The sequence below is a fragment of the Sebastes fasciatus genome, chromosome 20 (assembly GCF_043250625.1).
Source record: "Sebastes fasciatus isolate fSebFas1 chromosome 20, fSebFas1.pri, whole genome shotgun sequence".
In the NCBI taxonomy this organism is placed as follows: domain Eukaryota; kingdom Metazoa; phylum Chordata; class Actinopteri; order Perciformes; family Sebastidae; genus Sebastes; species Sebastes fasciatus.
Genome location: NC_133814.1, coordinates 15,845,153 through 15,873,140, shown reverse-complemented (window position 1 = coordinate 15,873,140; position 27,988 = coordinate 15,845,153). Strand labels below are relative to the sequence as shown.

The 27,988-nt window shown below is 41.0% G+C and overlaps 2 protein-coding genes across 3 annotated transcripts in view; one reads left to right on the top strand and one right to left on the bottom strand.

Moving 5' to 3' along the window:
• The first annotated feature begins 802 nt into the window (after nt 1-802).
• Nucleotides 803-2,409, top strand: adrb1 (adrenoceptor beta 1). Its single transcript, XM_074620196.1, has one exon. The coding sequence runs from the start codon at nt 991-993 to the stop codon at nt 2,179-2,181; it is 1,191 nt and encodes a 396-aa protein (XP_074476297.1). The 5' UTR covers nt 803-990; the 3' UTR covers nt 2,182-2,409.
• A 9,282-nt stretch (nt 2,410-11,691) lies between these two features.
• ccdc186 (coiled-coil domain-containing protein 186) overlaps nt 11,692-27,988 on the bottom strand; it is a 28,456-nt gene continuing 12,159 nt past the window's right edge. The window contains exons 10-16 of one of the 2 annotated variants that reach the window (XM_074621037.1): nt 27,822-27,964; nt 26,551-26,806; nt 26,219-26,408; nt 24,748-24,828; nt 24,249-24,477; nt 18,430-18,649; nt 11,692-15,018 (exon numbers count right to left, since the gene is read on the bottom strand). In XM_074621037.1, the coding sequence (XP_074477138.1) occupies nt 14,935-15,018; nt 18,430-18,649; nt 24,249-24,477; nt 24,748-24,828; nt 26,219-26,408; nt 26,551-26,806; nt 27,822-27,964 (1,203 nt within the window). In that variant the 3' untranslated portion in view covers nt 11,692-14,934. Of the gene's footprint in view, nt 15,019-18,429; nt 18,650-24,248; nt 24,478-24,729; nt 24,829-26,218; nt 26,409-26,550; nt 26,807-27,821; nt 27,965-27,988 lie in introns of both variants that reach the window. The other variant, XM_074621036.1, reaches the window with a different exon arrangement.

Below are 27,988 nucleotides of genomic sequence, written 5' to 3'. Positions count from 1 at the left end.
GGAAATATTTGTGATGGAGAAAATGACTTAATCTCTAAGAGTGAAAGAAGATGAGTTTAACAGAAAATGGGAAAAATGGATTAGGTATAGACATAAAGACATAAGCACTGTATAATTGTATTGACAGTACTGTAAGTTATTGGAAAATGTTTTAATAAGAAAATAACCCTGTATACTGTATCATCAATTGCAAACTGAACCCCTCGCTGCACTGTTGCCAGTTTCGTTGTTATATTTGTGTTTTATTTGTGTATGCATTAAAGCAATAAAGACTAAAGTGACATAAAAAAAGCTGTCTTTTACAACTAAGCAAGTGAACGGTGGGGCTGATTCCCAAAGCCTCTGTACATATCTCTCTTTGTCCTTCTCATTTAAGCTTTAAGCTCATAGATGAGCCATGAAAGTCAGATTTTTAAACAATGGATTCATGCACAGTGGATTAATATGGTTTGTATGAAGTGTTTACATGTTTAACCTACTTTATTCTCATGCATGTGCCCTGATCAAGGTTCATTCATGCAGCACATCTGCACACAGATGCAAATGAAGCACTGAAACAACTGTATTATGGTTGGATATAGAAATGTTTATGAATCAGCTTCCTTATAGTTTCATTGTTTCTATTGATTAAAATGTGAAAAGGTGTTTATTCATTCATTCATGTGCATTAGCATATGACGACATATTGTTTTGGGAGGTTCATGTGTTGTTTTGATTCCTCAACTTCACTGTTGGGACAATTAGTCCTGCTGAGCTGCTGCTGATTGGTTCCCGAGGAGCAGTGATGTCACCAGCCTGCTCTGATGTGTCCGTGCAGCAGCAGCTTGCGCGCAAAGCTGAGAGAGGAGAGACTCCAGATGGAGTTGGCGCGGGTCGGGAGTAGTAGTAGAGCTGTGGCTCGAGCGACACACCGGACACACCGGAGCGTCTGCCTCGCGCTGATGCCTTAATGAGCTCCACCTGGTCCAACACTCAGTGCAGCAGCCCGTCATGGAGGACGGCGACGGCGACGCACCGGTGAACCTCCTGCTGAACGCGTCGGACACCGCTGGCTCCACCACCACCGCGTCCAACGAGCAGTGGATGGCCGGCATGAGCCTCCTGATGGGCGCCATCGTCTTCTTCATCGTGTTCGGCAACATCCTGGTGATCTTGGCCATCGCCAAGACGCAGCGGCTGCAGACGCTCACCAACGTGTTCATCGTGTCTCTGGCCAGCGCAGACCTCATCATGGGTCTCCTGGTTGTACCTTTCGGTGCTGCTCTGGAGGTGCGCGGCTCTTGGCTCTACGGCTCCTTCTTCTGCGAGATCTGGATCTCCGTGGACGTGCTGTGCGTCACCGCCAGCATCGAGACCCTGTGCGTAATCGCCATAGACAGGTACGTGGCCATCACGTCGCCATTCCGCTACCAGAGCCTTTTAACCAAAGCAAGGGCCAAAACTGTAGTGTGTGTAGTTTGGGCTATCTCCGCGCTGGTGTCTTTTCTCCCCATCCTCATGCATTGGTCCAGAGACAACGAGGACACATCCTGCTATGAGGACCCAGAGTGCTGCGACTTTGTCACCAACAGAGCATACGCCATCTCCTCCTCCATCATCTCCTTTTACATCCCTCTCCTTGTGATGATCTTCGTTTACGCACGCGTCTATAGGGAAGCCAAAAAGCAGCTGATGAAGATCGATAAGTGTGAAGGAAGATTTCATCTTAACACTTTGACAGGACTCACATCCAAGTACAAGAAGAGGCCGTCTAAGATTTTGGCGCTCAGAGAGCAAAAAGCGCTCAAGACTTTGGGCATCATCATGGGGACTTTCACTTTATGCTGGTTGCCTTTCTTTATAGTCAACGTGGTGCGCGTGTTTTGCGCAGAGATGGTGGATAAGGATGTGTTTGTTTTCCTGAACTGGTTGGGTTATGCAAACTCTGCGTTTAACCCCGTTATTTACTGCAGGAGTCCGGACTTTAGGAAGGCTTTTAAGAGGCTGCTGTGTTGCTGTCCGAGGCAGGCGGATCGCAGGCTGCACATCAGCTCCTGCGATCTGTCCAGGTACTCCGGAGGGTTTGGTGTCTCTGCGATGGAGCCAGGAGAGCTGGGGATGTGGTCGGATTGCGCTCGGTTGGACAGTGACAGCAGTTTAGTGGAGACTGCGAAGATGTCTCACTCTGAATCACAACTGTGAAGGAAAAACAACAATTTTTTTTTGTTTTCGAGGTGGATTTACAACAAACCTGGAGGAAAGGATGGTGACTTCTTTGGGTTTTTTGGGGGGGAGAGGAGGGATAAGATGTGCCAGAAATCACCAGAAAATGTATGTTGAAGGCCATATTTTTAAAAAGAGACATTCAAGATTCAAGAGTTTTATTTGCCATTTGCACCTAAGTAAATTGGGATTCTGAGTCAGCTTTAAAAGGTAGAAAAGGTAATTACAGTACAAAATAAGTAGCACAACTCAACACAATAAATAAATAAATTATTAAAATGACAGAAACCACCAGAAATGTATTTGAAAGCCATATTTGTATGTGATTTTCAACATTCCCAGCCAATGTATTATTTTAAAACTTTAAAGGTGTACTGCAGCGATGTAGTATTGCTCTTCCATAAACTTGGGGGACTCATAAGAGACAGATTTCTTTTAAAAGAATGGGCAAAATTTGTGCAGCAAAGGCCAAAGTAGCCTGACTTTTAGTCCCCGGTGTTGGTTGCGCTCCAAAAACACTGGATCCTACATTTCCCATAATGCATCTTGATAGCCTGTTTCATTAGACCATCCTTGCCTTCTGAACCCCACATCTCCAGTTTGTAACACAGGCCTTCTAAAAAAAAAGTCACAAGCCTAGGACAATGAAAAAACTGTTTCTGGGGAGCATCAATTAGCCCTTAAAGCTGTAAAGGAAAACATTTTTTTGTCGAGGTGGATTTACAACAAACCTGTGAAAATGATGGTGACTCCTTTGGTTTTTTTTCGGGGGGGGGGGGGGTGCCAGAAATCACCAGACATGTATTTTGAAAGCCATACTTTTAAAAGAGGCATCTGGACCAATGTTCTTTCCAAGATGCGTAAATCTCTCCAAGACAGTCTAAGAGAATTGTTGCTAAATAATATCTTAGTGGATCTGATGAATCATAATGGGTGCTGCGCTTTTGCCACAAAAACAGGATTTCAGTGAATTGACAACCCAAAGAGCGCACGTATACAGGAGGTTTACTCCTGATGTTTCTTTTCTTATTTTATTGGATCAGCAGTTCAGTATCATATTGAGGATGATAATCTATTAATAAGGGTGGAGTGGGTACCTTAAAGATAACCCAATGGTTCCTTGATGAATTCATTCTTAAAATGACCTCTCAGGCGCACTGACTGTAACAAACTGGTTGTTATTTAAAAGCACTGGACTTGAGCAAGGCGTTTGTGGGACTGTACTGTAGTCATGTCGTGCTCACAATGTGTTTTTTTTTTACCTCACAGCTATCGGCAAGTGCAATTTGTACGACAGGTATTTGTTTATATTAAACATTTATGTAAAATATGTATTTATTCTGTCTTTTACAACTAAGCAGCTGATTCCCACGCCCTCTGTACATATTCTAGTATGTGGTGTTCAGAACTGAAGCGAGGAATCTCTCTTTCTCCTTCTCATTTAAGCTTTACATGCTATTGTGAGGTGGTGTGTTGACTCCTGTGAAATAAAAGGACGTTTCATTGATAATTATACTGTTTGAGCTTTATTTGGGATTTCATTCTGTTAATGGTGGAGAGCAACTGGAGCCTGATTGGCCTCTCTGTGGAGAGATGAGCCATGAAAATCAGATTTTTATAAACAATGGATTCATGCACAGTGGATTAATATGGGTTTGTATTAAGTGTTTACATGTTTAACCTACTTTATTCTCAGGTTCATTCATGCAGCACATCTGCACACAGATGCAAATCAAGCACTGTATTATGGGTTGGATAGAAATATTTATGAATCAGCTTCCTTATAGTTTCATTGTTTCTATTGATTAAAATGTTAAAGCATCGTTGCCATTTCACATTAAAATGAAACTGGACTATAACAGGAACTAATTTGTTGCACTTTAGTACTGTTAAGTGCAGTTTAATGTGTTTTGACATGGTCATGAAGTGCAAATAATTGTGTGATTTTCAACATTCCCAGCCAATGTACTATTTTAAAACTTTAAAGGTGTACTCCAGCGATACAGTATTGCACTTCCATAAACTTGGGGGACTCATAAGAGACAGATTTTTTAAAAGAATGGTCAAAATTTGTGCAGCAAAGGCCAAAATAGCCTGACTTTTAATACCCCCGTATGGGTTGTGCTCAAAAAACACTGGATCCTACATTTCCCATAATGCATCTTGATAGCCTGTTTCATTAGACCCTCCTTGCCTTCTTGAACCCCACATCTCCAGTTTGTAACACAGGCTTTCTGTTAAAAAGTCACAAGCCCAGGACAATGAAAAAAATAACCCTGATGTGTCATAGTGATGTCATCAGGGTTGTTTTGTCTTCTTTCTGTGACTATGGAAAGTTCCCTCCATAAAAAAAACAACATCATTTATCTGTTTTCGCAGATTAAACAGAACAGTTTCACTGGAACATGTATCACATTTAAAACATATTAACATATTTTTTTATCGTCATAAATATTTGCAAAATAGTCCCAAATGTTTATTTATTTAACTCTCCTCTGCATGCCGGAGCCTGTTGAGCAGATGTTTGATTGTTTATAATAGAAGATGCTTTACTAAACACGACAGCGGTTATGAAGTGACTCAAGAGAGATTTCCAGTTGTTTCTGGGGAGTATTAATTAGCCCTTAGAGCTGGTGGTCTTTAAAACCCATTAGCATGATGTGTTGTGCTAATGGTGCTCTCCCAGAAGGGCCGAGTCGTACATTTCAATTAGACCAGAAAAACTGAATGGAACTGAGCTCAGCTGTGTTGGGCTAATGAGCATTGTTTAGATGTGAATGGCTGGACGTGAATGAATTGAAAAAACAATAACAACGGCGGTGCAGCCAGTATCATTGATGGCCTCCTGGCAGAGACCCACTTCATTATTAAGCATTGTTTGCTTGGCAGGAAGTTTGCGTTTTGGGCAGATTAGCAGTGGGCTCACAGATGGAGGAGCTAATCAGCAGCTTTAAGAATAATTGTTCCAAATTGCATGTGTATCAGTGGACATTTTGGCTACTCCAAATCAAAGTAGATTAACTGATATCAGTGTGACCTCTGCGGTAACGGAGGTTATTGATTGTCAGTGATTTACCTCTGGTGGGTTGGACAATCAAGTTTACTAAACATTCCTTTAACTGTTACAGGCCAAGAAATATGTTAAATGACAAAATATTTTATGTTGTCTAAGGAAAATGAGGATATTTTTGGATGCAGCCCAAGGCAATCATTTCTCCCATGAAAGCCTTATAGTCTCAAATGTTACAGGACAAATTCAACTTTTTGCGAAGTACGTTTATTTGCTTTTTTGCAGAGAGTTTTGCCAATATGTGCATTTCCTCAACTGTTCCTTTAAAGGGGACCTATTATGCTTATTTTCAGGCGCATGCTTGTATTTTGTGTGTCTGCTAGAACATGTTTACATGATTTAATGTTAAAAAAACGCTTTATTTTTCTCATACCGGCTGTGCTGCAGCCCTTCTTTTCACCCTCTGTCTGAAACGCTCTGTTTGATCTCCGCCCCCTCTCGAAAAGCCCAGTCTGCTATGATTGGTCAACTGAACCAAACTCTTTGGACTCCGCTCCAGCTCCGCTCTAACTAGCTTTGTTTGAAGGCGTGCCAAACTAGCTGCTAGGCAGGTATTATGCAAATGTGTTACTTGGTGACATCACCAAATTACGGAAGAAAAGGCGGGACTTCACTCAAGGCGTTTCAGGCAGTTCAGGAGCAGTGTTTCTGTGGGGGAGAGTAACTCCCTTTGGCGTTGACTTTGGGCTTTGTAACTTTACAGACCTTTTACATGCACAAAAAATTATATAACACACTAAAGGAAAGGGAGAAAGCATAATGTGTCCTCTTTAATTGTATTGTATTTACTCCCGTTCAAATTTGTCAAATATATTTATTGTTCATGGAATATAGGCACATTTTACAAGACCAGGTGCAACTCAAGGTGGAACCATTTCCCATGAAATTTCCACATTCCCAGATGGCAATACGCCCATAATCTAATTCAAACGCAGTTTCACAGCAGAATGAAGTCAGACATTTTCCATGACCTCCCAAAATCACCACATCCACACTGACTGCACTCAGACTTCTTTTAAAGGAGTGTCTGGAGCTCTTTCAGATCCTCTCAGGCAACAGGTGTGAGGATTCATTCAGTTATTACATGGACCGATCCTCCGCTCGTCCAGATCATTAATATTATCTCTGCCAACCGCCGCCTACCGCCATCTGACCAACACAAACATCATAATCATCAATGGGGATCAAAAACATTCCGACTATGAGACTTCTTTGTGAATCAGTAGTCTTCTCCTCTCTCCAATGCTACTGATACTGATGCCTTTAAATAATGATTTATACTAAACAGTGTAAATCAAAGTCGAGGACTTACATAGCACTTGACGCTCATTAAGCTCCTGGGGTGACCGAGGACTTAAAGGAGACCAAACAAAAGACAACAGAGACGAGTAATTCAGCTGATTGCAGCAGCGATCCAACAGAAACCTGATTATGAAACATGATATTGTAAAATGCTCTGTCATTTTCTTCCGGCGGAGGCTGGAGGGGAGGTTGTTGCGAGGTTCAAAGTAGGAACAACAAAACAGTAATTTCCGAAAACAAGAAATGTCAGCACCTGGATATAATGACTGCTGATTGCTAATGATTACAACCTTATCAGATCCCAACGGATGTGCTAAACCCATGCAACGGGGGGGCATGAAAGCGCACCTTATGCACACTCCAAGTACGTTTGATGTCGACAAACAAAAGACTTGAAGTGTAGTTAATATCAATTCAAACTTAGTTGACGTTTTGAGAGAAATTTAATTAATAAGGAACCACGATTTAAGAAATCTTATTTATGAATGTACAACATAGCCAAATGACAAGCATGAACTTGCGGAGACCCTGCAGCTGGCGAACGCCTCCGATGCCAAACGCTGATAGAAAACTCGACTTCCATTGGCTAATAAATGCCTTGCAACCCTGTAAGATTAAATTCCCGTGATTTATTCCACTCTAAATCACGCCACGAGTGTCGAGGTGCGGTGCCAAAAGCAGGTGCTGCGCTTCATGTGTCCATCTGTTTCGGTTCCCATGTTGAACTTGGCGCTCGGCGGTCTCCATCTGCCGCGCTTTTGGCGTGCTTTGGCTCACAGCAAAAAAAGAGTGGGGCGAATGTGGTCGGTCACGTGCAGCATTTGCGTTCATCTTTTATAATGTAAATTGATGTTGCACTTAATATGAACTATGAACCATGACTCACTTTAGAAACATTCACAATCAGGATAAAGCAGGGTAGTATTTTTCTCATTGGCTCACTTGTTTTTCACTAAATTAGACACATTTGGCTCAGCTGGAACATTGACGCACTGTAGCTTCAAAAACCTACCTTGACTTTCTTTCCAAATTGTACCTCAGGGTGCCAACCTCATGAGTCTTGACCTTTCAATAAGCTGATGATTCAGAGAGTCGGATGGTCCAGGTTCTTGACGCCTTGAGACTTTGTGTACAGGATGACTGTGCCAGCAGAGATGGTCATTAAAGCAGTAATTTGACATTTTACCAGATACCACTCCCATATCTGTCTGTCAAATATGAAGCTACGTGATATTGATCTTCTCATCTACCTCTCAGCGAGTAAGCAAAAACGCGTATTTTACAAAATGTCAATCTATTCTTTTGACTGCATTATTATGGGCTCCACTTCTAACCCGTGGGTCTCTAAGTTATCTTCTTTTGCCTGCAGAGATCTGACCGCCATCATCATCATCACACATGCAAGCATTTTGAGATACAGGTGTTTGTAGTTTAGTCTCTTCGCAGCCCCTAATCCTTTTGAAAGCCTCTTTTTTTTTTTTGCTGCTAAGAGCCCTGGCTGGATAAACAGTCTTTCACAATAACACTGAAAGGTTCAAGAGGTGGACTTGCACACACATGACGAGTGTTCAAAGCCCTATGAGAGGCCAAGCTGAGTCCAAAAGGGGAGAAGTGCCCTTTTTGCAAAGCCCACCGACTGACATTGAGTTTTTTTTACCCCTCACTGTAAAGGCCACTGTATCACACCGGGAAAACAACACAGCGGTGCATTAGACCCCCTATCTCACCTTTAGACCGGCTTGTCAAAAAGACAAAGCAAAAGTATACAAAATGTACTTAAATCATCAAAAACAAAAACGCTCATTCTGCAGAAAAATGGCCCCTAGCTGTGACTGATATATTATTATATATGACAGTGTTAGATTTTTACTGATGCATCAATGTGTAAGTAGTATTTTACTGTTGTAGCTGGTCAAAGTGGAGCTATTTCTAACTGATTTTATATACAGTGAAGTAGTTTTACTGGTTTAAAGGTCACATGATAAATCTGAGGGGTCGAGACAATTAATGGGAGAGGAAGTAAGAAAGTTATGTTAAACAATTTTTTATTCATTTTATAGACTCTAATCCTTGATTTTTTTGTATAATGGGAAATAAAAGCAGCTTTTCTGTAAGGGGTCACAATCCAAAAAGTCATTTTCTGATATATCTTGAATACTAACTGGGAGCTACAGCTGGTAAATAAATGTAGTGGAGTGAAAAGAGCAATATTTCCCTTTGAAATGTAGAGGAATAGAAGTATAAAGTACCATTAAATGGAACAACTCAAGTAAAATACATTGTTGTTGTTGTTGTTGGTCTTTCGGCTTGCTCCCGTTAGGGGTCGCCACAGCGGATCATTGATCTGCATATTGATTTGGTTTAGGTTGTGCACCGGATGCCCTTCCTGACGCAACCCCCCATTCACAGGGGATAACAAGTAAATTTGCACAGTACTTGAATGAATGTACTTAGTTACTTTCCATCACTGCAGAGCAATGAAACTGAACACAAGCCTGTTTAGAGGCGTTCATCACTCTCAAGGCCGAGGTGCTACTGTACTGTACCTTTCTTGCTGACTCTTTGCACAAAGCGCTGATCCAAGGCTTTCACTCTTGTGTGCTTCGGGAAGACAATTTCTGAGTTTACATTTCATTCATAAATCCATTCACAAAATGTACTCTGCTGAAACCTTCGGCTCTGCACGTTTTTAAAATTAATCACAAATATGAATGAACATGACAGCTTGTTAATGTATCACAGCACGGCTGGAGAAAATGACCCCTCTCAATTTCCATTTTAGAGGTTAAAGATAAACGTCTGAAGAGGCAGAGCAGGAGAGTGGCATATAATCAAAGCATTACTGAGACGCTCCACACGTAAGAGGGCTGATTCTTCTAATGGGACCAGATGGATACATGAATATTCCCAGTTAAAAAGGTCTATTTTTGTACACAACACTTAAGTTAAAAGACAATAAGTGGACTTTAATAATGCTCATTATGGAGAGCCATTCATATTCAAATGTTTTTTATCTTAATGTTGCAGCTGCCTGTGTTGGACGGAATACAGTAAACATAAATAGACAGACAAGGACAGAACAGGCTTGTTATCGCTGCACCTTGAGAGCTACTGCTGTGTCTAAAGGACGCAGGCAGCAGTGCTTTATGAATTCAAAGGTGGTCATCTAAGCTGATAGGAGAATCCTTTATCAGCGAGCTAAAAATAGCCCCGCAGTAACTATTGGCCTGAATTGGATATTTGAACCTGCCGTGTGCCGCCGCGCCTGCGGAGAAAATGGGATATTTCACTCATACGTGACGAGAATGTCCAAGGAATCAAATGTCTTATTTTCCTGCTAAATTATGTATTATTATTTTATGACAGGTGGTATCAGTTGGTCTGTAGGTGGTTTTCAATGTCTGCACTTGTGCATGCGTGGGGAAAGGGTAAGCTCTTGCATGATGTTACATTTTGATGTGTGCAGATTGACGGGGTGACTAAGGATGTTGTTCAAACTAAAATATGATTTGTGATCCAAAAGAAAAGATATGGTGAGATGCACAAGCTTCTTCATGTGAACTAGAGCTGGAACTCAAAGATGAAAAACATTTAAAAGAGTACTCCACCACTCCTATTTCCTTTACAGACTCATGATGGAGTTTTTATAAAAAAGGATCTGTGCGTTCTAATACCCATACTACCATAGCTTTAAGTATGCTAGAAAAAGATTTATTACTTCCCAATACATAGTATAACAAATGCAGTATGCCAAAAATACCAGGATGTCCTACTGCACCCGCCCGGTCGCATGCTTTTCTGCCTATTCTGACCCGTGATCCTCTGCAAAGCAGAGTAAAAGGTTCAAAGTTCAAGTCCCAATTGTTTGCATACTGCATGCAACAGTGCAATGTACTAAAAGTATGAGATTAGGAACGGGGTCATTGTCTTTTTTCTGCCATGCATTCTTCTTCCTTGTCAAAACCTGGTCTAGAAGGTAACCCGGAAATTGTGAAATCTGGCAAAAACTTGCAAAAACTCTTGCGAGCCTCACTGCCCGATGACGTATCCTAACCTTAACCATCACGCAAAAGTTTCCCAACTCATGGGTTACCTTCTAGACACAACCTCAAAAACTGGTGCCTACATTACCCACAATGCAACTCGAGATTAGCGGCTAATGCAGCCTTAAACTGAGATGAAGAGTGGGCTAGAGAGGTCTAATAAGCTCTCTTCTTTCTAACGCCACAGCAACAGATTTCTTTCATTTTCAAACATGTAGTCTTCAGCCCCAACCAACGCTGCCTCAAGTGACATCACTTGAGGCAATTTCTCATATTTTGCGTAGCTCCCTCTGGAGCCACAAAACGCTTCATACAACTTTTTTTCCACAAAGACCCGTAAACAATCTGATGAGTCCTGTTTAACTATAGTTCCAGCTTCCCAAATGTGAAGATTTGCAGCTTTTCTTTGCCTAATGTGGTATTGAAATATAATATCGTTAGGTTTGGGACTGTTGGTCGAACAATACAAGCTATTTTAACACCTTATCTTGTGGCTGTAGGAAACTGCGATGGAATTTTTCACTATTTTCTAACATTTTATAGCAAACAAACAATTAACAGATTATTCGACAATGAAAATAACTGTTAGCGGCAGCCCTAATGTGACCCTGAATGTATGTTTTAATGCATGTCAACTCAATTGCTTTCAATAAACTAGGTCACCCACACAAGAATGATGCTTTCATTGACACTAAAATGACAGGCTATGGAGGACAGTTCACCCTTGACTTGTTTTGGATTGTGGGAGTATTCCCATAGCGTCGGGATTTAAATCATCGGAGACGCCGCCTGGTTTTGACTGACAGTGGCGCAGCGATGTGCGTGACCTCCAGCGCTGCTGACACGGCTGCTTTTGAAGTGGGACGTAAAGCTGCATGCCACAAAAGAATCAGCGTGTGAGAGGTTATCTCCGTGCAAAATGTCCCCCCATGACCTTAATTATACCTTTTGCCACTGCGACTGAAAAACAGACACCAGAACAACAGATGTTAGTGTCTTTGTCAACCATATCTTTATGGCAAAAATAACCCCCAAACATGAGATATGAGACATTGCGGGACATTCAAGAGAAGGTTAAGACTCATCTCCTTTTATTCCCTGGAAACACCATATATATACACAAACATAATCCAGAATCAGCATTTTTTTTTAAAAACTTCTCATTTTACAGAATGACATATTTACAAATGTATATTATAATCACAGTTTGAATATTCCACAAAAACAAGAGCAGGGAGGGAATCATTGCACAGCAGGAAGAACAGAAAAAATGACTTCTAATTTCATGTCACATTTTGACACACACACACACTGAACACCATTTCTTCATATCCGTATAGTAGAACATGAGTCATTCATTCACACTTTTGCTGCAGCATGGCTTCATTTCAAGGCTGTGAATGTGTGAAATCTTGGATCAGCATTACAGGTGACACGCTGTGACCGAAACAGAAGAAGCGTATTAGCATGCCTCTGAGAATTAGGAGGGAATTATTTAGGAAATCCCATGCGAGTGTTTTGCATAGGTTGTATTTTACGTCTATCCCAGAAACAGACTGCAAAAACAACAACTATGATTTTTTCATCTGTTCGGCAGCAAGCAGCTCATTTTGAAAACACCCAGAACAATTCCATTTTGAAATAACCACCTGATAGGAGCAGAAACCGAAATGCCAAAGTGATAAAACGGCAACATTTCTGAACCTTTTTTTGGAGTTTAAAAGGTTATTAAGTTTCCATATCAAGGAGAATCAAGATGTAATCAGGTGCGGCCGTCTGTACGTTAACGCGCTGATCCCACAAAGAAATCAGTTTCGGATGAAATATAAAGCAGCGGTACATCAAACGGCGAGCATCCCACTGCAGCAACACGGTAGGCTTTAATGACTCCGTGACCTCAATCCTGGAAACTTTCATCTCCATTCACGTAGAGGGGCCGTTTCAACACCGCCTCGGGGTGTACGGGAAAAGGGGATCAACCTGTAGCCAATTCATGACCCATAAACGCCTGTTTCTGATTGGGGAAAATATAGAGATGGAGGCTTATGTTTTTGTGAAAGCCTCTGCAATCAGATCAAATAAAGACCCGAGGAAACTTGTTGAATCAAAGCTAGTTGCCCGCTCTTTCCCCTTCAGACTGTGCGTGTGTGTGTGTGTGTATATAGGATAGATTAAACGTCTGTGAATGAGAGACAGAAGCTGCAGGTGTGTGTGTATGTGTGTTTGTGTTGCTGACAGACTCTGGTCTAAATGCAAATCAAGGTTACCCCTCTGGATGAAACAAACTTCATAGCCAATAAGCTCTTACAGCTGAAGCATGTACACGAAGGAGTGTAAACACTAAAGCTTGAGAGGTTAAAAAAAGGCACACGTGCAGCCGTGCATGCAGACACACACACAAACACACGAGCTGGACACTTCTTCAAACACCTGCACAGTCGCATGTTGCACGTACACAAGCATAAAAACAGACATATAAAACAGTATACTGGCGCACAAACACATTCAGAACAACAACAAAAACAAAAACAAATCAACGAAAGGAACAGCATTGCACTTTTGTCCCTGGATATATTTCTGTAGGTTCAATTGGCTTTTCCTGAGCTACAGCTACAGATCTCCTTCTGATTCGTCTGATTTACTTCAACGGACAAAGAAAAAGAGGAGTGTGATAGGAAAACCTTAACATTTTTATCTTTCCCCTCACCACATCATATTGTGCACATGGTGCAAAGAAAGTTTAGCATCTGTGTGTCCGATCTTTGATATGAGGAATGCTAATAAATCACTTTCAGGGAACATAAACAGCTTTAGATGTCTGATTAAGACAAGTTGCTGCCAGTTGGTACTAAACAAGACTTGTGATGGAAAGTAGGCCTGCAACTAATGATTATTTTCATTGTCGATTAATCTGTGGATCATTTTCTCGATTAAATCGATTAGTTGTTTGGTCTAGAAAATATCAGAAAATGTGAATTAGTGTTTCCCAAATCCCAAGATGACGTCCGCAAATGTCTTGTTTTGTCCACAACTCAAAGATATTCAGTTTAGAGGAGTAAAGAAAAGCAAAACAATTCACATTTAAGAAGCTGGAATCAGAGAATTTTAACTTTTTTTCTCTTAAAAGAATTGATTCATATTTGATTGATTCTATCGATTTGATAGTTGACAACTAATCGATTCATCTTCGTAGCTCTAAAGGAAAAGGCAAAAATATTCAAGGTATTCATTATTTTAAATTAAAAGCAAAGACCAAAATATTCTAAGAAAAGCTTTAAGTGAATATACAAAGATAATAAAAATAAAAATGGACAACCAGACAAATAAAACTTAAATTTTTAAGCCAACGAAAAACGAAAATAAATTAAAAAATAAATCACATTCAAAAATGGCCAAACTCAAGACCAGCTCTACATTTCAACCGTTTACATGATATCATACTTGTCATAGATTTTTCTGCTTAACATTAGGATACTTCAACGCTGATGACATCGTGCTGTTTTTGTTGGCTGCATGAAAACACTGCAAGCCTGCTTTCCTTCAGGTCTAGCACCGGTGTCACACAGATGGGTGGGTCTGCTGATGCGAGGCGTCTCGCTTCACAAGCTCGGCCTTAAGTGCTGTGCGGAGCAAAAGTTGATGAAAAAATGCGCAGGAGGTGGCATACGAGGTCCCCAACAAGACAGGGAGGGCTGATCTGTTGCTCTTTTTTCCCCCACTTTTGCTTCTTGGAGTGCTGCGTAAGTCAAGCTGAAGAAGCAGCTTTTCAAAAATACATTTGGCTTATTGGCAGACGGAGACGAGCAGAGAGAGAGAGAGCATGCTGGGTGATGATCATCTCATTTCAGTTTGCTTACCGGAAAGAGCTGTGAGGAGTCTTTTTTTTCTTTATAGGATGATTCGTCGGCAAATCAGTGTTTGTCGTTTTTTGACTACTTCCCAGGTAGAATTTGCTATACATTCATTAATTATGGCATCAATTAGTTAACAAGACAGTCAGACTTTCAAGCTTGAAGCAACTGGCCCGAGGTGTTTTATCTTGGCAAAGGCTCCCGGGAGGCGGATGTTAGCCAGAGGAAGATCTGTTGTGTCGGAGGAGGCGGGTACGATGCGGATGGAATAACAGTATAGGTAGGTTCAGACACCAAATGGACAAGAGGTCCTTCAAAAAAAAGCAGCCTGAGGTGCTACTGGCACTTACAACATTCAATTTGCTCCTTCATATGTTGGGAGAATGACTGTGAGTTGCTGTCCCTTCAAAAAAAAAATGGTGGGTTGGAGGTTCCTTATTGGTCCTTTTATTTCCTCTTTCCTGTGTCACTTCCCCCTGACTCCGTCCTCGAGGTCTCTCCGCTGTTTTATGAGCCTCTCGATCTCGGCCCCCAGAGTCTGCAGATTCTCCTGTTAAAGAGACGGAAGACTTTTAGACTCACATACATGAGATGGACCGGTGTGCTGTGGATGTATATCAGCAATAAATAGAGGAGGGGAAAAAAGTAAAATATGCTAATGCATTTTTGCCAGTTATTTCCATGTGGAGATATTCTGGGAAGAAAGCATCTTCATTAGAACAAAAATGGCATCTAAAAGTCTGAATGACATTTGCCGTTTTAATATTAAAGAGTCCAAAAAGTGCATAGAAACGTGATTTAATTAATACTACTTATGAAAAAATAAATCATAAAAACTAGGGCTGTCAAAGTTAACGTGATAACATATTGAAGCAAATTTGTTTTACTTGATACTTGACAAATCTCCCTTTAAGGTACATTTTGAACAGATAAAAAATGCGATTAATCGTGATTAACTATATATCGTCATGCGATTAATCTCAATTAAACATTTTAATCGATTGACAGCCCTAATAAAAACTTAAAATCTAAGTGTTTGTATATGAAAATGATTGAAAAAAGCAGGGCACATTGAAGAAACCACTTACTGCCATCAATTCTTATACAGAATGAAAAAACATCATCACAGGCTTGAAAATTGCCAAAGCTAAATCATCCATCACATTACATGCGAAGCCTTAATTTGGCTTTGTCAGAGTGTTTTGTTTTGTCACTTTATTGTCCCCCATCTTGACTGTTTTTATATCATTCCCTCCTGCCAATCATCTTCCATCCACATAAAGAGAAAATCGCTGCCAGAAAGTACTCCCACATTATAATTTACTGTCTAATTTAGGTTTTTTACGTGGGGTGTCTTTAAGATAGGTTCGACACAATATAAAGACAATATGAAGCTGCTTGTTTGCAAAATACGAATATATATTTATGAAAGCATCTAATGTGCAAACATAAACATAAGTGCAAAAAGACAAACGTCAAAGTAGCTGTAACAATACAAGAAGACAAGACAATGACACGCTTTGAGAGTTTGCCTCGTTTATGTGGGCGCGTATTTTAATTTCTTTTTGTTTTCCATTATCTTTATGTGGCTTCACCATGTTGGGAAGCAGTTTCTCGCCCACTGTATTAAGCGTGGATTCAAGATTCATTTGACACTTTCCAATATGTAGAAACGGTGAAAAATAAATGGGTTGTATTGCATATTCTTCCTGAATTAAACACATCAACTGATACAAATTTCGACCAAGCTACGTCTCACAACTCTCATCAAATGCATACATTCTCACGCTGGGTGGTTAATGAAAAACTTTTAACAAGGTAAATCTGGGAAGTGTGCATATTTCAGGGAATAAAAAAGTAGTCACAACAGGGTGCTACCGTCCTGGCGCTACGTTCTCTTATGGGTACATCATCTGACTGCATCACCTCTTCAGACGGTTCTAAACGGAGAGCCGAGAGGTGGAACGGATTCATTAATTCAACACTAACACGTCAGAAAATTGGTTCAGTTGAAATCCTAATTCAATTAAATTATCAAAAAGACCCTCAGGTGCAGAAAGCTGGACAAAGCTCACACACACACACACACACACACACACACACACACACACACACACACACACACACACACACACACACACACACACACACACACACACACACACACACACACACACACACACACACACACACACACACACACACACACACACACACACACACACACACACACACACACACACACACACACACACACACACACACACACACACACACACACACACACACACACACACACACACACACACACACACACACACACACACACACACACACACACACACACACACACACACACACACACACACGAGGGCTGAATGAGGATGAATGCTGTGAATATTATAGGCTTAAATCAACTAGTTCAGATGGTGAACTAGTGAGGAGGAGAAACACGTCTCCGGTACAGCGGGGCACAGTTTCCTTTCTTAGCAAAAGCATCAATAATGCAGCTTCTGAATTAGACCACGATTCCCAACATGTCAGCTCTCTAAAAACTTGATAAAGTTGATAGACAACGAGCATACGGTCCTGACAGTCTGTCAAATGAAATCAAAAGTCACTTACAGAAAATGTGATGCATGCTATACGGCCGACTTTAAAGGTTCGGGAGATACGACCCAAATGTCAGAAAGTAGCAGCTGGCTTTACATTCCCTTTCAGCTACCCCGACACTGTAATATTGTTAGTATTGTATTACCATCGCTGTACTGTTGTTGTTGATTAAGTACAGACAAAATCAATAGTAATTTAATATCTTAGACAGACTGGGCCTAAATTATAGAATCAAAACAAGTCCCTTTTCGCAAATTTGATGATTTAATATTTTATTTTTTAAGCCCTTTGTGACTTAAATCAATGAAAAATATACACCACTGATGAAGATTTAGTATTTGAAATTCATTCGAATTAGTTTCTCTGGCAAACATTCAAACATTCGATGGTGTCAATCTTTAGAAAAATTCAGAAAACCCAACAACAACGAAACCCAACGGTTGTTTGCATCAGGATTTGTTGAAGTTAATGCACAAAGCTGTGAAAGGATTTGTTTAAATCAGTGAAAGCAAGTGGTTGAAAATGGTTGAAAAATCGATAATTTGAAACAAGAACGGTCCGTCAGAGTCCGACATCAGAACTGCGCCCATAGCAACGGTCTGTTATACTTAGCAACAGTCTGCTATAAAGAAATAATAGACCGTAGAACGCCGTGATTGACCAATCACAATCGAGCATTCAGCAAAGCCGTGTAATAAATTTCTATAAAAAGGCACTGATGGGCAAAAAAAATTGATAGAAGTTATTGAATAAAATATAGAGGGGTAGAAAATTAATTAAAAATAGCAGAATACACCTTCACAAACATGAACACTATCCGTGCAATAACAGCAAATAAACTGAACTGCTAACACAAAGGAATAATAGGGTTAGTATGATACCACTAGTACGTAAATTGCACACTATTATCAGTGAAATATTACCGCTGGACAATACGCCGGCATAAATATCCCACAATGTGGTAGTGATGACAACGTTCATAACTGACAATGGTGGACAGCTCACAACACTATAATGAGAGCCATATGAATGGATAATGATAGTACATAGTGTTTTCTAATCTATGTGTATTGTAACATACCAACCTGTGAATCAACAACCTGATATGAGCTCACACTAACGCTTTCTGTATTTTGATTTGACTGATGATGGCAGCACCTGCACGCTTTGATAGTCAAGGTGGAGCATGAAACTGACACAGCTAATTAATCATCCACTCTGAGCTCAAACAATTAATCACTCACTGCAAATTAAGCCGCTTTCAAGGGGAAACTGCACAAATCATCAATAACGCCTGTATGTTTTTTCTGCATTTATAGCTCAATACGTATGGAGTGTGATGACTTACCTTCAGAGTAATGTTCTTCAGCAGCGTGTCCTCCAACACGGCCTGCAGCTTCCTGTTGATCTCCAGCGACAGATCCAGGGTCAGCCCGCTGTCTGCCGGGTGGGAGGTGTAAAGCGACGCCATGATGCCTCCCCGCCGGCCCAGGTTTGCCTTGTTAAGGTCCGACGCCTCTGATGAGAGGGCCCCCGTCTCCTCTCTTAGCACATAGCTCTGGATAATTCTGCGGGAGGGGGGGGGAGAAAGGGGAGAAGAGGAGTCAAACTGCGTGCTTCAAAAACCAAGTGGCATCGGCCGCAGAGAAAATTGAGAAAGTGGGATTTATAGGTTAGAGCATGGAGAGCTCCTACAGAGCAATAAAACCGTTTTCCAGCAGCAAAAGCAGCGGACGCTTCTGGAATAGTAATTCCAGTGGGATGGCTTGTTGAACTCGCGTGCGCACGGGATACATTCAGTCATAGTTAGAGAGATTATTCTTGTGGCGGTCAGAGGAGAAGGTAATGAAAAGGGCCCGCATTAGAATGGGCTTCCAGGATTCAATTAATCAACTACACGTCTGTGAAAGTGAGATAAATCTTCACGTTCATAATACACTTTCATCTCAATAACAATATAGGGTCGAGGTTAAGCTATGTTTGTGTCAGAGAGAGGGGAGAATTCATTAGCTTAACAGCTCCAAACTTCCTGTTGTCCAATTTTCTCAGCAGAGGGACTGACAAGCAAAGCCTGTTTCTATTAAAAGGAAAAACAGAGCCAGAGAGAAATTCATTACTGCGTCCCATATTATTATCTTTTTCTTAATATGCGACCAAAAGAGAAGGGGAAGATAACATACAAAGCAATAATCAAGATAAAGGAGATGGTTAAGGAAATTAGAGTGTGAAGCTCATTCATAACATTTCTTCTACTGCCGTGAGAATGAGGATGCTCGGGCCGGACTCCAAAGATAAATTAAAGCACGTACAAGGCTGGGATTACAATTGCAACTGTATTCTTAATTTTCTCTTTAAGACTCGGTGTGGACCAGTGAAGAGGGTCGGGTAATGTCCTACAGAAAAGGTCAACATCCTCCTGGAAATCTCTTGAGATGGGCCAGTAATCGATATTTTAAACCGGCTGTACACCCGAAACGCCAACAGTATTCAGCCCCATACTGGCGTTTGTTTAGTTCAAATACAGGGTGTGTTTGAGAGGGACTGTTTGAAGGTGAGCAAAGGGACGTACCCGACCGTAAATGAGATTTCCACTCCACACAAAATCTGCACTCTCCATCATTTCTCGACAGAGAAAGATGAAAGATTCTCAAGAAGATAACTGGAGGTGCAGATTCATTGGAGGTGAATACCTAAACGTTACAAATTCTACTACAACAACGACAACCATTACTACTGCCACTACTACTACTAATCATCATCTATCTCTCAGGAATTACAAATCTTAATACCACAAATGAAAATGAATGGAAAAAACAGTTTGTGTACTACGTCCCATTTCTATGCTGTGATGGCCTTGATTCTTCATGTGTGGCGACCAGAACGGCTCTCTGCAGACAAACTAAGGTTGCGTTGGAAATGCCGTACTAACATGCTATTTATTTAGTATGCTAAAACAGTATGTGAGATTATTAAGTATGTCCGAAACTTTAGTATGAAACCAATAGTATGCGAATTGCATACTATTTCCGGTTAAATATTAAAGTATAAAAACACTGGCGGACAGCTCTGTAACGTCAATAACGCTTCAATTGAAATGTAAGTATAAGATTTCACTTTGCTAGGCGTAATATATTTTGTAAATTAGTTCATGCTTTGATTCGCACAAATCATCGCTTCGGTCACATGAGGTTGGCATGGTTACGCATCCGCAACCGGCAAAGAGGCTCTCAGGAAGTGACGACGTAAATTACTGCTCAGTGCGTCCGAAAAGATACATACTACTGTTTAGTCACGCAAAAGTATGTTGAACGACAGTACACATATTTGGTATGTTGGTAAGATTAAACTCGGTATTGACTCTTACTTTCACTCTCTGTGGGGAAAAGAATCAGTCTAATCTTTTATTATATAACTAATTAATTAATAAATATGTTTTCTGTCTTGGTATTGTAAGTCTTTCACAGAAGTCAACCCAATATCTATGCACTACATAAAACCTAAAACTGTATGTTACAGTGTATGCATTACAAACTAACAAAACAAATATGTCTATGGTGCAAAAAAAATGTAAAATGATAAAGTAGCTATGTACAGTAAGCACTACAAAAAACAGCCACCATGATAAATCGTCCCCATCCACACACACATACAGACACCATCTGGGCTTGCACAGACATAAAATGAGACTTACCTCAGACTAGACTTGCGAGGGTCCATATTTGGACCCCAGTTCCATCACGACAGTGTTTAGTAAAAACAAAAAAAGTGACAGAAATTAAAGATGTGGCCACATGGTGCGCTGAAGGGCATGCACAGGTCGGCGATGGGGGGGAGGGATGTGAGCAAGACTTGTTTTTGAATTTGTGAGTAATACGTCCTTTTCTTCCCAGCTGAGAGAGCGTATGTAAGCAATGAGGGCGGCAAGTCAAGCATGCATGAAGCGAAGGTGGCAATTCTGGGTACAGCAACAGCTCTCGGATATGTTGTGTCGGACCGCACTGCGGTAAAAAAGCTCAAAGGGGACTAAACGTTGAGCCCAAAAAGTGGCGAGACAAAAAGAAGAAGATGCAGAGAAAGAAAGATATGCCTTTGGTTGTTTGTATGTTAAAATTTGTATCATATTCAGAAATACGCAGGCTAGATCCATGAATTTAAAAGGCAATTATCACCTTCACGTTAAAGATTTTTTGTTGCAACATGTACAATAAATGTAGATACTCATGATCAAATATTAATAAATCTATCCTCTGTATTATTTACAAAACAAAATCACAGGCACTGGCTTTAAGAAACTCTACGCCTGACTGGTAATGGGATAGAAATCCCAGATAACCTTGAAGGATCCATTACGTATACTTAAACACATTCAGCAGGTGTGGATCCATAATAGCCTAAAACAGAGCAGCTTATATTGCCCTGATTTGCAGTTAGCATTGATTACAACAAGACAGAGCAAAAAGCGGTGCTCTCTAAATAAATATCCATCTCCTGAACAGACGGCCTCCCTCCTGTTCTCATCTGGTTTATATCAGCAGCAGCATTTTAATTCAAGTCACATGACTGGCCCATTTAGACTTAATGGTCATAATAACCAGGTGTGGGAAGGACAGACATCGTTGCCCTTGAAGGATGATGCTGCCGTTTCTGCATGTTTTAGCTCATTTAATGCAAATCACATATAGTATACTGTATGAACATTATAGAGAGTGACCTGTGTTTGACTTCCTAGCAGCACAGGAATATGCCACTCGGAAAAACATAATGACAACTGCATGATAGGTGAAAAAACATCTAAAAATAATCATGTAGTAATAGAGTTACTAAGTGTGAGTATTTTTCCCACTCCTACGAGAGGCTCCCGATTAATGTAACGATCCTAAAGGTTTCTCGTGTGTTTTTTTTTTTTTTACATCAGTTGGGCTGCTCTAAATACTGCAATACCCATGAGCCTCAGTGGCCGTAGCTACGGAGAAGAGGCCAGTGAGACGTGCAGCAAATTCAAAACGCTTCGACACTGCAGTTAGCAGCAAAACACAGCGCCGTAGTTGGCGAATTAATTCAAAATTGACCCAAAATCCAAACATGAATTGAATTAAAGGTGCAGTGCGTAGGATTTGGTGGCATCTCGGCGGTGAGGTTGTAGATTGCAACTTCTCCCGTGTGCCAAGCATGTAGGAGAACTACGGTGGCTAAAGCAAAAACGCGAGTCTAGAGTCGGTGTTTGGTTTGTCTGTTCTGGGTTACTGTAGAAACATGGCGGCTGGCTCCATGAAGAGGTCCCACTCCCTATGTAGATATAAACGGCTCATTCTAAGGTAACGAAAACACAACGATTCTTAATTCTCAGGTGATTATACACTAAAGAAAATATACGCGTTAATATTATATTCCATTTCTGCCAATAGATCCTCCTAAATGCTACACACTGCTCCTTTAATCTGCTCGTAACAGAGTTTTAAGCTCTGTGATTGGACATTTCTTAACAAAATGCACCATGGAACTTTTACTTCCTGAGCCGGGGGTACCCGAAATAGCTCCTCCCACTTCACAACTCTACATTCTTTGGAAAATAATGGGTACACGTGAGTAGTAAATGGTTATAATCATTAATAGTAAATGAGCTTAAAGATGCAAAAGCACTGCTACGATCATACGACAGAGCGGTATGGATGTGGAAACGTTCTTTATCAGGGACCCACTAAGCTTCGGCTTTATTCATCACCTGCTTCAGGCTTACATTTAGCTCATCAGTGTTCACCAGGCTGTCCTGGAGGGATAGGTACAGAAAGGCAAAAAGGACAAACTCACACCCACATTCTTCGTAGTGCAATACCCCCCCCCCCCACCCTCCCGCCTCATTTAGCCGAGTTTTTTGCAGAGCTAAATTTAGCCCAGCAGCAACCGTGGGATTCGTCCTCAATTTTAACTCTTGAATATAGGTTGAGGCTAATGGATTCAATACGAGTGTGTAGCTGAGAAACACGTGATCCAAGTAGAATACAGTAGGGAAGTAGGGGTCCATACTGATCTTTGAATAAGATTTCACTCAGTAGAGAAAAATGTTTCCATGTCTTAAGTCCCATTTGGTTCTACCGATGAGATTCTGTGTTGTTGGAAAATCATCACTCCCAACATCGGTCCACAATCCACTTCAAGGCCTAACCTATACATAAAGCAGTGATGTGATTAAGATGGCTCTAACGTCCTTCACACACACCGTCGCTTTAGTTTAGGGGATGGCTGTGAATATGGATTGCACCTCATTAAGGATCCATACTGATGCATCATTCTCCCCTCTCTTGACTGTAAATAGCTCCAAGTGAAGTTTGTCACGAATCAGAAGTGCGATGCATGAATTAGAATCTAAAGATGAGACACAGAAGGAGGTAGGCGGCCGTAAACTGTGTGTGTTTATGCATAATATGCTGTTTTATCAAGGTGAGCTGACGCAGCGATACACCGAGGTAGGGTGTCCAACAAAAAATATTTCATTAAAATCTAATGGTCAGTACATCTATCTGCAAAACCAAATGCTAAGAGCTGTGGTGTAACTAAGAAAATATACACTGCATTAAGTCCTTATGCCCTTTTCCCCTTTTGACACTCTCTCTGCTCTCACTCCTGTATAGACTTTTGATGTTATCACATGAGGTGTTGCTGCTTTTCTTTATCGCAGGTCACACAAATTGTGGCTGTGCAAGTTTCCACAGGATGTTTGAGGGTACCAGTATACTGAGTATTTGGTACTTGAACTTTCGTAAGAGTGATCACTGAGCGGTGGTGGAGCATCTTGAATCTTCCTCTGAGCTTCCCCGTCTCTTTAGTGTACAACTTTTTGTATTTTGCTGACTCCTCTTGTACAATTTAATGGCTGCTTGTTCTTCTGTATCTATTAAACAAGTCAAAATACTTTGAGAGGTTGACAACCTTTAGCGAAACTGTATTATTATGGCACTACTGTTGCATTAAAACTGCTGTAGGGTCTAACTTTGAGCACAATATACCACCATCCACTGCACCAGTAAAATCTGAACACCTTGCATTAGAGGGTCTGCTCCCAGAAAATTAATCCATCTTTGTATGTAGCAGTAAAAAAATATATAATCAAAATGTTCTTCCCGCCATCTCTCTTTCTCTGCTCCCTGTACTTTGGCCCGCGCCACTCACTTGGTCTTTTTCCGGATCTCCTCCACCAGCTGTTTGATGTGATCCTCCATGAACTCTATTTTCTCCTGCTTGCGAGCCAGAGCCTTTTGCAGACGGACGATGCGCTCCACCATCACAGTCTTGTCGACCTCCGGGAAGCTGTCCACGACCACCACTGAAGGACCCGACAGGCTCTCCGGTGACCGCTCTTCAACGCCACTGCTCCCACCGTGGCGGGTATTCAAGGAGCCTGGGGGATACAGGGGAGGGAGATGAACTCAGAAGACTGTTTGTTGTTGTAACTTTGGTCATGTGTCAACCAGCTGTGAGCTATGATTATTTTCCATAAACAAAAAGAACAAATACTCTTTATAGTGCACTTTTTTTAAACACTACCTTTCTTGGAGGGACATTTATGTCACCAGAAGAAGAAAAATACTTGACAGGACAAATATCGGAAAAGTCTTTTATGATATGCCTTCTGTTTTTGTTAAATACTAACCAAATCCGGCAGCAGTACCTGAGGAGCTTGAGCGACTGCCCATGCTGCCGGCATCCCGGTCGCAGCCTCCATTCTCAACCTGATCCAGTCTCTTACGAGCTGTAGAAGAGAAAGTACAGAACTGTCAGCTCAAACAGAGAGATTAACACCAATAAGTCTGTGGGATAGACACAATCTAAAAATGCTTTGACAAAGATATTGCTGGTATTGCTAACTGCTGAATATTACATTGACTTATTAACTTAAATTTTGCACTGTGTGCTTGAAAAAGCATCTTGAGAGACTAGTTTCACATTTAAGACATCTGAAAGTGGGGTCAAAAAATGTCAAATTGCTTGTTTGAACGGTCAGAAAAACAAAAAGTATTCAGTTTAAATCATATCAATAAAAACAAGTGAGCAAATATTTATATCTAATAGGCTATAATGAGGAAACACTGGCATTTCCGCTTAAGAAATAACTTGATTATGAAAACTGTCAGAATCAGAAGACTAATGAACTATTACAAACAAATTAATGGAGGCAGAAGCCCACAAAAAGGCAAGATGAAAGTCGAAGCCAAGCGTGGTTGTGTGACTGAACTCATTGAGCGTTTCTCTGTGACGGTGTCTACCTAAATAAAAGGTGACTCAGGCTGCTTTTGAAGAGGAGTGCACGCTCAGCAAACCTTCCATGCATAATCAAAGGCTTAAAATTACTGTGCTGCAGTCGGGAACTGTAACTGCAACACTGATGAATGATCACAGGCTCCACTGATAACAATGTGCTTCTGTGAAAGTGAAAAGCTTGTGTTTAAGATAATAGCGCTGAACTTTGTGCCTTAAGGTGACTGTCTGTGTGTGTGTGTGTGTGTGTGTGTGTGTGTGTGTGTGTGTGTGTGTGTGTGTGTGTGTGCCCCCCCAGAGAACCAAGTAGGGGAAGCTGGCTTTCTCTATTAAGTATAATCCTAGCATGAGAGGAACATTAGCTCTCTATACACCGCACCTATCTGTACACTCCCATCTCCCTCGTTTCTAATCACCCTGCATATTCTCCTCTTAATATGCATGTGTGACCTCACATTAAATCCTGAGTAAGGACGGTCTCTCAGTCCAGACATCATATATTAAATATCACAGTGAAGTGAAATTAGATGATGGGGAAACAGGAAATCTATCATTTTCAATTATGACATTCTGATATGGTTTTAGATACATGAACACAGTGGCCACTTGGGCGGGGCTGGAAATGATACTACGCTTTTGATTCCTTGCAATTTAAATACAATCTAATTTACACCTGAAAAAATGCCTCACAGTGTTTTATTGTCACATGAGGGATTTTGCTATGAATTTCTAAATGTCTGGTTTTTGAATGCTGGTGAAAAAAAACACGAAGCTAAATGGCCCTAAGGTGTAATCCTGCTTATCTGCTAATGAAATAGTTACATTAAGCTGTGTACTGTACCGTGAAGGAGCTACAGTGATATACTGTTAGCTGGTTTTCTAACCTTGTGTCAGATGTTTCGTCAGGTCTTTGATGTTAGCAGCTTGTTTCCTTTTTTGAGTCACCAGCTCATCCCTCAGCTCTTCTACTCTGGTTTTCAGTTGAGTCACCTCTGTCTGCAACGCTGCCCGCTCCTCCTGCAGGCCCTGCACCTCCTGCTGCCTCAGCACCTCTTCCTGTTTCAGCAGCCGTGACTGCAGGATTAATGGAGACGGGGAAGGTGGGGGGGGATTAGCATAATGATGCAGCAATGATAAATTGGCAATGACTGCTTGTGATTGAATGGATAAAAAAATATAGCACATATTATTCTCTGTGTCATCCAACTCGCCCGACCTTGTCATCCAGCAGCCTGTTGGTCTCCTCCAGCTTTGCTTGGAGCTCTGTGAAGCTGTCGTTGAGCTGATCCAGCTGAGACTGCAGCGAGTTGCTCTCTGACTGGAGCTGGGCGTTCTTGCTGCTCAGCTTCTCAGTGAAGCCCAGCAACTCGGCCTCGCGCTCCCTGCTGCCTTGTACATCCCGCTGGAGGTCTGCCATCTGGTTGGACAGGCCGTCCACTTCCTCACGGAGAGACGTGACCTCCTGTTTATCACTGTGTGACAAAAGATTTATTGGCAAGGCGTTAATAAAGACAGCAGCTCACATTGAATGGGCATTCACTACGAACTGAATGTGTGTGAAATGCGTACTGTAAGGGCTACAATTATATATTGTACAATGAACAGGATATTATACTTAATAAGATACACAAAATTAAGTAAAACTGATTATTGATTATTATTTCACCATTTTCATAATAGGAGTTAATGTATGTATTTTTAATCATTTTAATATTGTTTGTTCATTAATATGTATGTATATATAATGTATATGTTTAAGTATGCATGCATAATGATTTTTTTGTGTTTTTATTTTTTTTCCTCAATAACATTGTTAAAAAAATAAATGCAGAAAAATAAAAAAAATAAAAAATTCACAAAATTTAGATACAAATTATTGACTTGAAGGAATGATTGAAACATGAGAAAATGTCTCAACTCATTTCAATTTATTTATTTCAAATGAGACAGTTTTTGCATCAGCATTCATATTGACCATTGAAGCTATTGGCTAGCTGAAATGACCACTAACTGTTTGATTTTGATTCACAAAATAACAAAAATGAGCTATACATAATGTGTCAGGATGAAAGTCACAATCTTCACTGGTAGTGAAGTTGTCTCCGGACCAGAGTACTGGTGGCATCACACTCATTTTTCTTTGCCAACAACTAAAAATGTTGGTGCGAGTGGTGAAAAAAAAAAACTTCCTGCTGCTCCAAATGACAGCCAGGAAAAAAGTAGAGAAGCTTTTGAATCTATTTGGGTTGGCGCCACCTACTTATGGCACTCACAGAAGGCATCATTTCAATAAGTGGAAAAGTTTCTCTATCAAGTCATCTGCACATGGCCGAGCAGAGCCACTCACCCACAGAGGGACTCGAGTCCCTTCCTGCCCTGCGAGCTATATCGGTCCTTGGCCTAGCTTTAAATCCTGCAATACGGTACTCGAAAAAAAAAAAACGTACTGTTCCTGCATGATCAGTGTGAGAGTGTGTGTGTTTGTACCGTTGATGCTGCTCCTGGAGCGCCGTGATCTCTTCCAGCTTTTCTCTCTGGCGTCCGATCTCAGCTTTCTGCCGGTTGATCATCTCCCTGTACTTGCTCAGCTCGTCCTCCCAGCGTGGACGCTCGTCCTCTAGACACTTTAACTGCAGAGCAACGCACCTTTAATT

What these genes read in the sequence shown, in the direction of transcription:
- adrb1 (XM_074620196.1), top strand. Translation starts at nt 991, where the DNA reads ATGGAGGACGGCGACGGCGACGCACCGGTGAACCTCCTGCTGAACGCG.